We start from the raw sequence: 16,297 nt of genomic DNA, 5'->3' as shown, positions 1-16,297 counted from the left end.
TGCAGCCTTTAGACTCTCTCTGCTCTCAGATGTGCAGGCACGTACCAGACTGCCACGTGTGGCAGCTTGAAGTCAAAAAGTCACCATTTCTACTTGAGCAAATAGCTACAAAAGGTTTTTTCTAGGTAAGCAGCCTCAGGCATCACGGGTCATGATGTAGGTTATAGAGTCTGGCTTTCCTTTTCTCAGGTTGGTTAAAAGCAGAGTTACAGGCTACACTTCATGCACAGATTTTGCAGTACAGTAAAGGGTGAAGATAAAACACTTCTGACACGAATTGCAGGACAGTCCCTGACTGAGGAGTTATATCAATGTTGTCTCTGGCAAGACAAGGCAGTGTTGAACCCACAAACACTTGAAGGAGAGGCAGCATTTGCACCAATGACCCTTTATGGAGGTGTCTATGCCCTGTTTATCCCCTTCTTAAGACTTGAGACCTGCACTGGTGAGTGAGGCAGGGTAAGAATCCCGTGCTAGTGATTCTGGCTACCTTATAATTTCCTGTAAACACACTAGAGAGACACATCAACAAGCTGCTTTTCCAGGTGGATGTAGCATCACCGACAAAATGACAAATATAACATGTGAAATTGTTACAATATTGTAGCCTAGTGGTAGTAGTAGTTCTCAAATAAAAGTCCTGTCTAGAATAGTTACTGCAAGGGATTGGAGCATGAAGAAGCTCCTACAAGTACATGGAACTAAAACACATGAAAACAAATGTAGTTGTGAGGTAATCTTTCCATTAAAACAACAAAAACCTCTTTTTCATTTTTATAGTTTTTCCTGACATGTCTTGTCATTTAAGTTTACGTGAACAAAAATTATCACTTTTTGTGAACAAAAATATCACTTTAAGCCATGGCAAAGAAAACCTCCATAAACTTCTGGCGAACTCTTTCCTATGATTTTAGAAGAAATTTAGGCATAAATACTTCTTTCTGCTGCTCACACCTGGAACCATCTCCTCAGCAACAGGCATATGCATGAAAAAGCTTGAAGACTGGGGATGTCACAGCCCAGTGACAACATTGACAGAAGGAAGGGGAAAGGGTGTGAATGCAGCCAAGGCCAAGACTGTAAGGATGAACGAGAAGCAAGTGAAAAAATTAAAGTCTCAATTGAAAACTGACAAAGATCCATGGGAATCTATTTATTTCAATGGCTTTGGTTTCAGAAAACAGACAGATATGAATCTGAGCAATTTGCAAGGGTAATGAATTTAGCAAGGACTGGCTTGAGACAGGGAGGTTGCCAAGGAAGGAATGATGACATAATGAAGAGGCTGGCAACGGGCAACTGATTTTTCATAATGTGGCTGAGACAACACTTGCATGCATTCTATTTTCCAACTGTTGATCATGCAAAACACGTAGCAGCATTTGCTTTTCTAAAGAATCTCCAGGAGTCAGGGATGGATAGACATGGACAGTCATCATATGAAATTGCAGTACAGTAAAGATATTAAGAAAATCTGTACTCCCTGTACTGTCAGAGATGCAAAAGAAATTCCATGTGCAGATTTTACATGACAGATCCCAAGTAGTGAAATTAGAATACTTTATCTGAAGTAATGAATATAAAAAGCCTTATATAGATTTATTCATGTGCTTTTCATACTATTCAACAGTTAGAGATACAGACAGGAAATGGCAATTATGGGTGGTTTGTGGCTTTGGATACAACAATGCAGAAACTCCATAGCAAGAATATATTTACTTTTAAATATTTACTTTTTAAATATTTACTTTTTAAACAATGCTGCTGGTGACATGTAAAACTAAGTTACTAAATAGCCTCTTAATGTGAGCCTGCGTCATCAGTAGGATGGCTACAGTACAATGGTTCTCTGTTACCACCTTCTTTTAGCTCCCACAAAATATTTCTGGCTTCCTCATCAGTGAGGGCTTGCACTGTGGGATGATTTGGGGCCATTTTAGGATCCAATTTACTTTGTTAATTATAGTTCTGCAGCAATAATTTCAGTGTTCACTTTTAAATCCTTCATTGATTTTAATTAATCCTGTGTAAGCTTCCAAACTTTTCTTTTAGATAACAACAAGCTGCTTATAGCACAACAACCAGAAATTCCACACTTACTAATGCAGCTGGAAATCGAATGTACTGTCACTTGCCATAATTGCTTTGGACATACTGCCAGTGGCCCAAAAAATGGGTAAGTATGAAGCAAAATAGAGGGGCAAGAAATCTTGTTTTCCAAAATACGGCAAGTTGCAAATTAGAACATTGTTTTGAGACTTTGGATTTCTAGTTTTCTTGCAACTTGTTTTTGTTATGAATTAATTTTTTGGATGATGGCACTATACCACATATTGATGGATCATGTTAAAGATACTAGAGCTAATGGAACACAGATTAAATAACAAAGGTAATAGAAAATAAACGCCTAACTGTGGTATTAACATTGCACTTCACACTTTGATATACATCATCCTGTGAACTGCTGGAATAGTGTTTAAGGTAATAAAATACACAGCATAAAAATGGAGCAAGACCCCTTCACTGAGAGAACAAAAAATTATTGAATGGATGGGACTCTTACCTTTAGCTTTAAAAACATCACTTAGGTGAACTGATATTTTAGCTGATGAGTACTTCCAAATATAATATTTCTAATATCTTTTCCTGACAGAATTAAAGGTACTTTATCTACACATGCAAAAGCCTTGCCTGTATTACTCTCTTCTTGCACCTAATACTACCTATGCAGAGGGGGAAAAACCCAACTAAACAGACTTCGACACTTTTCCCTTTGAGTGCTGCTCTGCTACAACTTGTAAACATTCTCCATTACTTCAGAGAGGAGCAGGGGTGAGTGTTGCTGATTCCTGCCGTTGCAGAGCATGTTTTAACAGGGCACTGAATCACTAGGTTGGAAGAGAACTTCAAAATCATTGAGTCCAACCCATGCCTCAACACCTCAACTAAACCATGGCACTGAGTGCCACATCCAGTCTTTTTTTAAACACATCCAGGGATGACAACTTCACCACCTCCCCAGGGAAACAATTCCAGTACTTGATGATTCTTTCTGTAAAACCTTTTTTCTAATATCCAATCTATATTTCTCTTGGCACAGCTTAAGACTGTGTCCCCTTGTTCTGTCAGTTGCTGCCTGGAGAAAGAGACCAACCCCACCTGGCTACAACCACATTTCAGGAAGGTGCACAGAGTGATAAGGTCACTCCTAAATCTTCTCTTCTCCAAGCTAAACAACCCCATCTCCCTCAGTCATTCCTCACAGCGCTTGTGTTCCATGCCCCTCACCGGCCTCGTTGCCCTCCTCTGGATATGCTCAAGCATCTCAACGTCCTTCCTAAACTGAGGGTCACAGAACTGGACACAGCACAAGGGAAGGATGACCTCCCTGCTCCTGCTGGACACACCATTCCTGACAGAGGCCAGGATGGCCTTCTTGGCCACCAGGGCACACTGCTGGCTCATGTTCAGTTGGCTGTGGACCAGTACCCCCAAGTCCCTTTCTGCCTGGGCATTGTCCAGCCACACCGTCCCCAGTCTATAACATTACAGGGGCTTATTGTGGCCAAAATGCAGGACTCAGCACTTGGATTTATTAGATTTCATCTTATTGGACTCTGCCCATCCATCCAACCATTCCAGGTCTCTCTGCAGAGCCCTCCTACCTTCCAACAGACTGACACATGATCCCAGATTAGTCTCATCCACAAATTTACTGATGAAAAACTCAATCCCCTCATCCATGTCATCAATAAAAATATCAAACAGAACTGGCCCCAGCACAGACCCCTGAGGGACACCACTGGTGACTGGCCCCAGCTGGATGAAGCACCGTTCAGCACCACTCTCAGGGCCCAGCCATCCAGCAGTTCGGAACCCAGCAAAGAGTGCTCCTGTCCAAGCCATGGGCTGCCAGCTTCTCCAGGAGTGTGCTGTGGGAGACAGTGTCAGAGGCCTTGCTGAAATCCAGGTACACAACATCCACAGCCTTTCCTGCATCCATCATGCAGGTCACCTGGTCATAAGAAGAGGTTGGTCAAACACAACCTACCCCTCCTAAACCCATGCTGGCTGGGTCTGATACTCTGGCTATCCTGTAAATGCTGCTTGATGACACTTAATATAAACTGCTCCATAACCTTACCAAGTACTGAGGTCAGGCTAACTGCCTATAGTTACCAGGATCCTCCTTCCCACCCTTTTTGTGAAGGGGTGTCACATTGGCCAGCTTTCAGTCACCTGGAATCTCACCAGAGTGCCAGGACTGCTGGTAAATGATGGAGAACAGCTTTACAGGATGGATTCCATCTGGGCCCATAGATTTATAAACATCCAAGTGGCTCAGCAGTTCTCTGACTGCCTCCTCCTGGATAACAGGGGGACCATTCTGCTCCCTGACACCATCTGCCAACCCAGGAGGACAGCTGTCCTGGGGACAAGCTGTCTTCCCACTAGAGACTGAAGCAAAAAAGGTGTTAAGCACTTCTCCTCACCTGCAGTTACTAAGTTCCCTCCTGCATCCACTAGAGAGTGAAGATTGGTCTTACCCTTCCTTTTGCAATTAACATAATTGCAAAAGCATTTTTTATTATCCTTCACACCCACCCTTTCCTGGACTCCATTGTTTATAAGGGCTTTCCTGGACTGCGTTTTTTATAAGGGCTTCTTCCCAAGGAACTCTCTGAATAAGTCTCCTAAATAGGCCAAATTCTGCCCTTTGGAAGTCCAATGAAAAAGTCTTTCTGATGCTCCTCCTGATTTCACCAGATATCAAGAACTCTATCATTTCATGATCACCCTGCCCCAAGCTGCCTTCAACCACCACATCTACCACCAGCCCATCTCTATTTGCAAACAGGTCTAACACAGCCCCTCCCCTGGTGGGCTCACTCACCAGCGGTGACAAAAAGTTGTCCTCCACACTAATAACTTCCTGGACTGCCTCTTCTGCTGTATTAAGTTCCCAGCAGATGTCTGGTAGGTTAAAATCACCTAGAAGAACAAGAGCTGCTGATCCTGAAACACTCTCCAGCTGCTTATAGAATGAGTTGTCCACCTCTCCTTTCTGGTTGGTTGGATGATAACAGACTCCCAGTAGGATGTTGGCCTTACCTCTAATTCTTATCCATAGGCATTCAAGTTCATTGGCATTAGTTTTAGTACTCACGGCATCAAAAGCCTCCCTAATATAAAGGGCCACTCCTCCACCTCTTCCCCATTTCCTGTCTCTTCTGAAGAGCTTGTAGCCATCCAGTGCAGCGCTCCAGCTATGCGAGTCATCCCACCACATTTCCATGATGGTGACCACATCATAGCTTTGCTGTTGTACCGTGGCTTCCAGCTCTTCTTGTGTGTTACCCATGCTGTGTGCATTGGTATACATACACCTCAGCTGGGCTACTGATTTCACCTCTATCTCAGGCTTAACTCTCTTGGGCCTGCTTCTTAACAGTTCAGCTGCATCCCCTTCCCTCTTAAAGCCCAGTTTAAAGCCCTATGAATGAGTACTGCCAGCTCATGAGCTAAAATCCTTCTGCCCTTAGCAGAGACATGGAGCCCATCCAATTCCAGCAGGCCAGATGCTGGAAAAGTTGCCCCATGATCAAAGAACCCAAAATTCTGCTGATGATACCAACCCTTGAGCCACTTGTTGATAACATGAGCTCTCCTATTCCTTTCATAATTTTTCTCTGCCACCAAAGACACTAAGCAGAACACTACGTGAGCTCTTGCCCTATCAACCACTCGATCCAGTGCCCTCAAGTCCCTTTTAATTGCCCTGATGCTTCTATTTTCATTCTCATTGCTGCCAGCCTAGAGTATCAGCAGTGGGTAATAATCAGAGTGCTGAATCACCCCAGGGAGTCTCTCAGTGATATCCCGTACCTGGGCCCCAGAAAGGCCCCAGAAAGGCAGCAGACTGTGGGGATGAGTCCAGTCCACATGTGGGGCCCTCTGTTCCCTCAGAAGGGAGTTATCCTCTATGACTACCCATCTTCTCTTTTTCACATCAGAGGTGGTGATCCCTCTGACAGATGAAGCCTCACTGACAGACTGGGAGCCTCACTGGGCAGATAATTTTCTTCTATGTCTTCTGGCTGACCTTCTGGATTCAGGGGCTCCTACCTATTCTGAAGCAGCACCTGGGTATGTGAAGGGGGTTGGGAGGAATTTTTATTACCTCCCTGAGTAGGGACCCATTTCCATTCACCTTCATCCACCAGATGTCCTCCTATTGCCTGACAGTGGGAAGTGTGGGAGTCCTCTGAATCCTGATGGGCCCCCCTTTGAGGATGGAAGGGCAGAACTCCACCCTTTTGGAATATCAGGGAAAGTGAAATCTATTTCCCTTTCACTTTCCCTAATATTCCTTAATCTTTTAACTTCCTCCCTAAGCTCGGCCACCAGCAAAAAGAGATCATTCACCTGTTCACACTGCAGACAGGCTTCTTGTGCAATGCCCCCAAGAACCACTCATAAGCTCAAACATTCTGCACAGAAAGGGGTCTGGACAGATCCTGGGTCCTCTGTTGGAGGGTTCTATTTGGCTACATACACTTTTACGAACTGCAGTTTTTGATCATGTAAAAACCATTACTAACAAAAATCCCCCAAACCAAACAACAGAAACACAACAAACTAAAAACCCCTCTAGCAGGAGGAAACCTGCAACCCTGCCTGCGTGAACTGCCACACAAACTGCCCTGCCACGCCTGCAGAGATGTGCCATGCCCTCAGATACGTGCCATGCCCTCAGAGATGTGCCATGCTCGTTTGCCCACTCTTGTTCGTCCTGCTCTCCAGAGCCCTCTTTTAATCACCCACTGCCCACCGGAGGAAAGCCCCACCCTGTGCAGCTAACAAGAATGAGGAGCCAACCTGCTCAGCACTCTTTTAATCACCCGCTGCTCGTAGAAATGGAGAGCTGCCCTGACATGAGGTACAGCCAGCTAGGGAAGCATCCTGCGGCAATCTAAGGAGATTTACAGCTCATTTTGATAGCAATAGGATCATGATATAATTTCTGGGAACGCTCGTCTTAACAGTAATTTCTTAAGGAAGCCAAATGATCACTCAGTGCAGGTGCCTAGATTTCAGCAGAAATATGAGGAACAATATGAATTTCGTAAGTATTCTAGGAACAAGAACACAAATGTATGGCATTTGCAGATATGGAGGATAACACGCTAAGGAGAATGAAGCCCTCGGTTTCCCTGGCTATTACAAGTAATCATCAATGGTACCTGGTGCTATGGAGTACTAGGTAGCAAGAGCATCACACAATACAAAGGATTTCAATTTTTATAATTCAAAGTTATAAAACTGCATTTACAGCTGCCTGATTTGAGATGTAAAATAGGTTTTCCTTAAAAGTTCAAGGAAAAGAACATTCATTAAGATGCACATGGGACCAAGGGACTGAAAAGATTTTACTACCCCTTGGCAATAATATTGATATTAGCAGGAATTCAACACATTAAAAAAACCTAAACACAAACACTAAGAAAACCAGGAAAAAGAACTTTTGCCAAAGTCAGAAATAAATTTTTTCAGAAAGGAAAACTTTTCATAATATTTGGACAGAATTCAAACTAAGACACACCTCTTATTAGAAATATTTGACCCTATAGCAGTCCTTATGTTTAATAATTAATATTAACTCTGAGCTGAATTTTTAATGCAATTCTAAGCCTAAATAGTCTGTAAATACTCCATGCTTGGAAATATTTAAATTTTGAAAAATTTTGTAATCAAATATTATCATGATCTTAATTTTGGCTTTAAGAAACAGATATATCCAAGTACTACTTCACAAATCTTAGTAGATTTATGAACTGACCACATTTCATTTGGTGTAGGAATTCCACACTTATACATAATTTTTATGCACTGCTGCCTTACAGCATCAAAAGGTGTGTTTCCCACTTTTCATCAGGAATTTCTTCTTTTAATTAGAAGCTATAGGCAGAAATGTATTGAAGCTTTTTTTTTTAAACTTATAAGCATGCACCAAACCAAGGAAACATTATATTTTGTAGTATCTGGAGAAAATAAAGATTTGTCAAGCATTAGAAATCTTTAGTATGATGTAATAGCATAATTTATTGAGACTTTGAATGCTACTGTAAAAGCTTAATAAAAACTTATACTATAAAAAGTTATGGATCCATTTTAGACGTAGCCTATACCTAACAACTTCCCAATGTTCAGTGGGATGGTTTTTGGCTACCCTGAAGGCTCTTTGCCTTAACATTAAGTAATTTAATTTATTATTATTTTCTGCAAAATTATTCGATTTTATTTACTGCTTATTTGCCATTACATGTTGACAAATGCTTTGGCTAGTTATCTGTTATTCTATGAAACAGTCTTAAAAAGCCACAAGTATGGTCATTTTAAGTCTTTACCACTTCAGTACCACTACTGCCCATAACCATCAAGAAGCTGGAAAATGCCTTAATGCGTGATGATCAGAGAAATGTCAAGGCATATGGAATGCTTTTTTCCCCCTAAAGCTTATCATTCTCTTTGCCCTAAGTGCTTCTGATCGAATTTGTAAAGATAAAGCATAAGTGTGGGAATGGAAAGGGTTGTAAGGGCTCACCAAGAAAAGGTAGGCAAAGTTTCCAGGGAGGGGTTAGTCCCTTACAAAGACAGGAGGGGTTCTCAGGACACTTGACACAGGAATGACAGACAAAGGAAGCTTTACAGGGAGAAAAATTTTTGGTACAACTGGATGGCACTATAAGACATCAGAAAAAGATGAGGTAAATGAAGGCAATTCTGTGAGCTAGTCAACAGCCAGACCTCCACAGTCCCTTCAGAGTGACCTGCCCACTGGTGATGACAAGTGTAATCCCCTGTAACAGACACAAACTAATCTGAGACACTGATTTTGGCTGGAAACACTGTGTTTCACTCTGCTTTGTATCACCTTTGCCATTCAACAGATGTTGCCCATAGGGCAATTTGTGTTGTCAAAAACCTCTTCATTAAGTGATGAACACATCTCCTGCTGGCTCCTGTGCTGAAAGGTTCAGAGAAGCAGGAACAGGCAGAAAAACCTTGCTGAAATTTCTGACAGACTCCAATAAAACATTCTGCTCAGGACGCTGCTAATTCAAAGACGCAGGTAGATTTCACTGTACTTACCCACTGGTTTAGAAATTTAAGAAAATAAATGCATGAGATGCAGGGAAAAAAGTTAATTACCATACAATTTCTGCAGGCTGCAAATGCACAGCCATCCTCACCCTTAACAAGCTCAGGTCCTGATCCCATGGTCCCTTCTCTTTCCGTAGCACCACCACCTAGGTGGACAAATTTCCCTCCTGCTCAGAGGTATTGCCCAGAGGTATTGCCAACACAGAAAGATAGGGCTGAGACAGTGCAACAACAGGCTTTATTCCCTCCCCACAGCATACTTTCTCTCTATCATTGATCCCTTTTCCTTGAAAGTACTGCAAAATGGGATGGAAATTGTATTAGAATTCTCCACACTTTGGTACTTATTTTTCATATCCCTCCTTGCTACATGAAAAACAGTAAATTTGAACAGAATTCCATAACGATATATAGACATTCAATGTCCAAAAGAAAACTTAAAGTGCTATCTCTGTATAGAACTTCAGCTTTTAAGTAGCTAACCAACTAGCTTGCTAACCAGAGATATTTTGCCTTTGCCATTCCCACAAGCCATATGTACACTTAAAAAGAATTTGATACTGAAATAAGTGTGATTCCTCATGAGAATGAAAGATTATTTTGAATCAGTTGTCCTGACTAGTTGGGGTTTAGGAACCATGCTCAGGTACCTCACAACTGTTCCTCAATGCAAGATCCAATAACATCAGGTTTCAACAGAAAAATTAGTTCAGTATTTTCAATGCTTGTGTTCTTATCTTGTGTCAATAGAGCACAGGACTGCTGTAGTTTTGATGAAAAGCTGTGTGAATATTGGATCCATAAAAATCTCTTTCTTCCATAAATACAAGTATTTTTAAGCATGAGATCTGGCCTTAGGAACTAATAATCATACAAAGAGTTTTTGATTTCTGTTTTAGAAAATTATCAATTCTGATTTGATTACACTGGAATTTACTGCTAGGATGGCTTTTTATTTCTTTGCTTGGTACTCCTTCAATTGACAGTGGTAGAAATGCTCAGGCAGCATCCTCAGAATTATTTCAGACAATTCCTCCATATGAAATATTCCTCTAGTGAAAGATATCTCACAAAAATTTAATACAATATTAAAAATTTCAGCTGCTTGCTTCAACTTCAGCAATTTGCTATTACTCAGGGTAAGGGGACATTTCTGGAGCCTTCTTCATGCTAGCTGGCAAAATGTCTCAATATTCAGCATTATAAATCTAAAAATGTAACCACCTAGTCACTTCAATTTCTACTGTTATTGTTATGTTTCCTTAATGCTGGGCAGTGCTTGCACAGCAAAGGCCTTTCCTTCTCCCTGCAATACCTCAGAGAAATTTAATGTCAATGAAAAATGCTGTAAAAAAACCCCACCTAAATAACTTACAGTATCTGATATAAAATTGCACTAAAAATAGAGACTGATAAACAAAACAAACAAAAAATCCCCACAGAGAATAAACAAGAGGGGCTTACTACAATGAACATGGAAAATGAATACAGTCAGCAATGAAGTTTGCAGCATGTTGAGTAGGATGTGGGGCACAGAGCTTCAAGGATGCCCTTGAGAAGGGTTATGGTACAGCATGGAGAATGTATCACAAAGAAGGGTTTTCCCAGCTCCACTGAGCTCTGTGAGGGATGTCAGTGACTGGCAACAAGCAGACATCATACACTCAGCTCCTGGCATGCACAACCTGACTCACTATCTCACAAGTTTTTTCTTTTTACAAAATTACCCCATTTTTGGCCTGTAGGCTACAAACTTTAGAAAGCTTCACAAAAACCAAAATTCAGCTCGTTTGAGAACAATCTATAGGAATGTGGGTGGAGGCATGTCTGTATAGCAAAGAACCAATTACTGATTTTGTCAATAATTTTTCAATTCTAATACATAATTTATACAATAATATATAGCCTTTTCAAATACAAACTAAGACAACAGTGAATAAAACCCTCAAAACATTTTTTTTCACTACCCCTTCTTCCTTTTCTTAGTTGGACACAATCAGATCATCAAAACTATTCAGAAGAGGAAATAAATATTAGCTAAAGAGGAAAAAAAGTTGAGTTTTAAACCACAGTGATTCCAAAATCATCCTAAGCAATTTGGGAACCCTACTATGCCACAGTGCACACTCCATGAAGAATGGCAGAAACCATTGGCGTTGATGTTTTTATTGTGACAGGGATTTATTGCGCCATTGTCCTCGACTTCCCTTTTAAGAAGGTTGTTTAATTTATGATTTGTATGTAAAAAAAAGTTTTTAGTGTTGTCATTGGCATAATTAATAATTTCCCACACTCCAGGAAGTGGACATCTGTCATGTGGGAGTTCTGTACACATAAACTTTGCATTCTTTTGATGTCAGAATAACCTCTGGAGGTATTCCAGGTCTCTAATAATAGTAATGCCATTGTAAAATCTTGGTTACTAAGGAATAGCAGACCATAGAGTATATGAAGCATGTGGAACATATATTCATCTTCTGTTATCATAAATCAGTGGTGGTGAAGTGTGATGCTTAGCCTAGCAACAAAATTTGCAAATATATCTGAATTAAAATACTTCTAGAGAGTTAGTACAGAAATAAACCTTTCTTTTCCTGCTAGATGAGTTTAGGAGCCTTATAGTTGTAGTAAAGGTTGCATCCTGGACTGACAGAATGACTTACAGTTACTGAGCTTTATCAAGATAACATTTTAGAATCTATTTATATTTTTTTCATGCTTAATTTTGAGATGGAAAAATCATGGAAATGTCAATGAAAGACTGAAATATCTCTGTGCTAATGTCAGTGGTGTACATTAAAAGGACTGATTTTAAAGTCATATTTAGCTTGACAACAATCCAATCCATAGATCTATTTGCAGCAATAATATTTTATTTAGTCCAAATGGAGCAAAAAGAAAAGCATAATTATCAGCCAGTGTTCCATTATTAGCAAGAGAAAAGAATCCTGCAGAGCCACAGTAATTTCTATATTCTTTTTTTTTTTAAAAAAATACAAATTACAAAACCACTTAAATTCCTCGTTTACTCTGTATCAAAAGGAAAAAAATATGTACCTCACAAATTGCTCCTACACAGTTCACCTCATGAGATTAACTTTCCTTCCAAGACTTTTGGGTCTGATGGAGAAACTGGTCAGAGCAGTCTATTAGTGAAAGTGGTAAAAGTAGTAAAAATTCAGATATTTTAAATTCTATCAAATGAGAAGGCTCAGCAGAATGGTCACACAAAAAAATTATTTGAAGAGAGTGAACTTTGTGAAATTTTAAGGAACCAAGTGCAGTAGTAAGAATAAGGGGACATTTAGAGGATGAACCCTTTCCCCACCACCGCTGGTTTATCTTTGCAGGATCTATCCCCTCCTTTCGTGCTACACAAATCACGTGCTGATTTTGGTAACCCATCAAAAGCAACTCCTCTAATAAAGAATACAAAACTAGGCATTGATGACCAAGCACCAAAATGAAACTAACAGCATAGCAGAATGGAAATCAGACAAATCTCAAAATCAGTGGTTCTTGGCTCATCTTATCCAATTCAGCATCAAAATGTTATCACTGATCAAGAAGAGAAAACTGATACTGAAGTCACTTCATAACTCTGCATCCATTTTTTTATCATTCTACTGCAAATCACTTTAATATCAGCCTTTATTCACCTTTGTCCAACATTTGTATTCTGCTTTGGTAGCAAAATGGAGATCCTGATGGAGAGTGTGACAGAAATCTCTGTTACAGGTCACACTCTTGTTGAGACACTGTCTGCAATTCTACCCCAATCTTTTAGTCATAACCTCCCCATTTAGGATATCCAGTGGGACATGGATATCCCCTGATCATGTCCATCTGGACCCCATAGCAAAGGAAGGAGAAACTTTGATCAGGGACAGGGTAGAATTGTTCCTGATGATGGTGGCTCCTATTTCTGCCTGCTTGTCCTGCCACATCTCTAGGCTGAGCACCACCAGCCAGGGTCCATAAACTTGCTGGATATGTTTAAGGACCAGAGGGTCCTCTGGGCGTGCTCTCCATGATGCTGCCTTTTGCCTCCCTGTTTTTATTTTTTTTACTATTACTCCTCCTTCTTTTTCTCATTTGTTGTCTTCCACGTCATTTCCTTTTCCTCGTCTCATAAAAATGAAATTGTCTTTCAAGGAGCTGGAGTTGGGAAGGGAACAGAAGGAGCTGATGGCTGTTCCCAGCTCAGGAGATTGGTGCAAGCAGCAGCAAGAAGCAGTGAGAGGGAGAGCCCCAGCCATGAGCCATCAGTGCTGCCCAGGGCTGCCAGACTGGGAGCTTGAGCTGGCCCCTACCTTCCTTCTCACCCCACTCCTCTCATGGAAGGAGGAGAGGAAGGCCATGGCACATTTTCAGAGGCCATACCACACTATGACAATGCACTGTGTTGGGTTTGCCTTACAGGTGACAGACGCCATACTTCTAGCAGCACTGCTCATCTTTGGGCAGGAAATCCTCTCCCCTTGTGCAGGCAAACCCTGACTCCCTCCTGGTTCTGGCTCTAGCACTCTCACCTCCAGGGCAACTGCTAAACATACATACACCTGAGTTCTGGGGGAAATACCTAAACAGAAAAGGATTAATGCTGTAAAGTCTTACAATGAGATGAGTTTATAACAGTTCAACTTAAATGCTGGTGGTTTTTCATCATATTGATATTTTGTGGTTTTCTTTTTGTGGACAGGGAAGTTTCCTAAATAAAAGCTGCAGTTTATCTCTTGATATATCCAAGCAGGGGAAAAATATTTTAAATAGCTGCAAGAAGCTCTTCTCATCTTACTCAAAGTAAATGGTTAGAAAGCCACTTACCTCCAGTTGCCACAGTAATTTCACGTAGAAAATGTCCGTAAAATGGAAAATCAAAGGACAGATTCACCCTCTGAAAGGAGTAACAGCAGAAAATAAAATCAATATTGAGCAGAATATTAAGAGAAAAAAAGATGATCAGTCATCCACTTCAAATATCTATTTAATTGCCTTTTTTTCTCACTGGAGCCTTGTTATTCTTAATTTGGAATTGCCAGTAGCTAACAGGAAAGAATTCTGAGGAGCACTTAAACACTTAAGGCAGTGGCTCATTATAACAGAAAACTTCATAAAAGAAAATACATGAACAGACATTGTAACTCAATCACAAGAATAAAATTAATAAAAGATTTGTAGAGTTGCTCCTTAAAAAACTGTCGCTTTAACCACTTTCATAAAAGGACCTATCAATATCAAAAGCCTTAGCAATACCTATGTTTTACAGGACACCTGCTACTTTGGCTGCTGGCTTTCTGCTGCTTTGCCACACAAGCCTTCAGATTCAGGTGCTGTCCCTGACATCCTGCTGCTGCCTGGGAGCTTGTCTGAGGAAGGCTGGTCACTGGAAGGCAATTCCTCCATCAAACCCAGATGACGCCATTCCCTAAAATTCTCTACACTGTCAGCTAGTAGATGGAATGGTGTATAAAGAAATATTCAGAAGCAATAACAAACTCTACTTAAGCTGCTTATTGAAAAATAAATACTAAATAAAAACTAAATAAATAAAATTTTGAAAAGAACCTTTTTTTTCTTCATCTACCTACATCTATCCTCTATCAGCTGAATTCATAGCACAGAATTGTAATTTGGGGAATGAACTCTTCTCCTCCTCTTCTCCTCACCATAAAGCAACATTCAAATTCAAACTCACTTTGCCTCTATGCCTATGGCTTTATCTTTTTCCATCTATTCCATTCCATTCCCAAAGCTCAATGATTATTGTGGCCACTCATAATTATCACCTTGTGTGCTACTTGGTTAAACTCTTAATAAATTAGTGGTCATGGCAGAAAGGAGTGCTGAAATCTCAGCATGGTCTTTTCACTGTTTAAATATAATATCCTATGAAAAACACATCTCTTCCACAGTGTCCAAATAGTAAATATGAAGTAAGCATGCAGTCCATTATTCCTTCTTTTGGAGGATTTACTCAGTAAAAACTGGTGTGAAGATGAGTTGTTGGTGACTGTCCCTCAACCATAATTTTTGATGACTCCACTTAAGAAAGGGCAACAGCCCGCACATTTTTAAAAAGTGGAGGGGGAAGGAAGAAGAAAAGTACTCATGTCATTGTTTTCCCTCCCATTATTTCTGTCCTGTATTTATTATTTTCAGATTGCTGAGTACTTCTTCTCTCAGGAAGAATTATATTTACATCAACCAGAAATGTTTAAAGAATTATTTACCATGAAATTAGCAGTTGAAGACTTACAGTAACTTTAAGTGTTTGGAAAGGGATGGAAAGATTTGCTTTCCATTTAAATGGAAGACAGAATTATGACAGGATTTATTAGCACATTTTTTGTTTGTTTTTAATTAGAATGCAAAATCCATTTTCAATGTGTTAATTGGACTGAGTCGGTTCTAATGACCTTTTCTGTATATACATAAATATGAATGTACAACTGAACATTTCTAATCAAAAATGGCATATGCAAAAGACAGCACATGAATTAACTCACACAAATATTCTTTTACCATGCTTTACAGTTTTCACTGCTGAAGTGTATGCTACATCTATGAATGCACTCCATTTAAATTATGTCCGTGCTCTACCAAACATAGTTTGAAGAACTCTGTTGAAACTACCAATATTCTGACCAAACTTTCCCTCTTTCCTTTATATGCCATCCTCCATTTTACCTATTCACTTTGAATCATACTAACAATTGAACTACTTCAAATGAAAACTGTGCCCCCAATCTGTCTTCTAAATGGCTATAATATAAACATCAGTATAAATATGTTTGCAACAAAAACTTGATCCCATTTCCACTCAAGCCTGATCTCTCACTGACTCAAGTCAAAATATGACTCCTTAAATTCTGACAATGTAAAAATGTTTAACATAGCAAATCTTTTAGCATAATACTGTAATAACCAACATGATTTAAGTATTATTTTGAAACACAATATTCTAACAGTCACTAAAATTTTGCTTTTATTTCAATGCTGGAAAGCATACCTCATTTTTAAGAAAGAACATCAGAATTTTCAATTCACTGAAATAAAAATGTTCTCTCCATACATAAATGATAGAATGGACTGGGACCAAAGGGAGTTGAGTTCCCAAGTATGACATATC

The 16,297-nt window shown here is 40.0% G+C and overlaps 1 protein-coding gene across 1 annotated transcript in view; it reads right to left on the bottom strand.

Annotated features, from left to right (window-relative positions):
* The window catches only part of PLXDC2 (plexin domain containing 2), a 255,390-nt gene that overhangs the window by 99,810 nt on the left and 139,283 nt on the right, over positions 1–16,297 (bottom strand). Inside the window, exon 4 of the mRNA XM_031066745.1 lies at positions 13,993–14,062. Within this exon, the coding sequence (XP_030922605.1) occupies positions 13,993–14,062 (70 nt within the window). The remainder of the gene's footprint in view (positions 1–13,992; positions 14,063–16,297) is intronic.

This window comes from Geospiza fortis, unplaced genomic scaffold, assembly GCF_000277835.1.
Source record: "Geospiza fortis unplaced genomic scaffold, GeoFor_1.0 scaffold138, whole genome shotgun sequence".
Taxonomy (NCBI): Eukaryota; Metazoa; Chordata; class Aves; order Passeriformes; family Thraupidae; genus Geospiza; species Geospiza fortis.
This window is presented reverse-complemented; position numbering and strand designations above follow the sequence as displayed.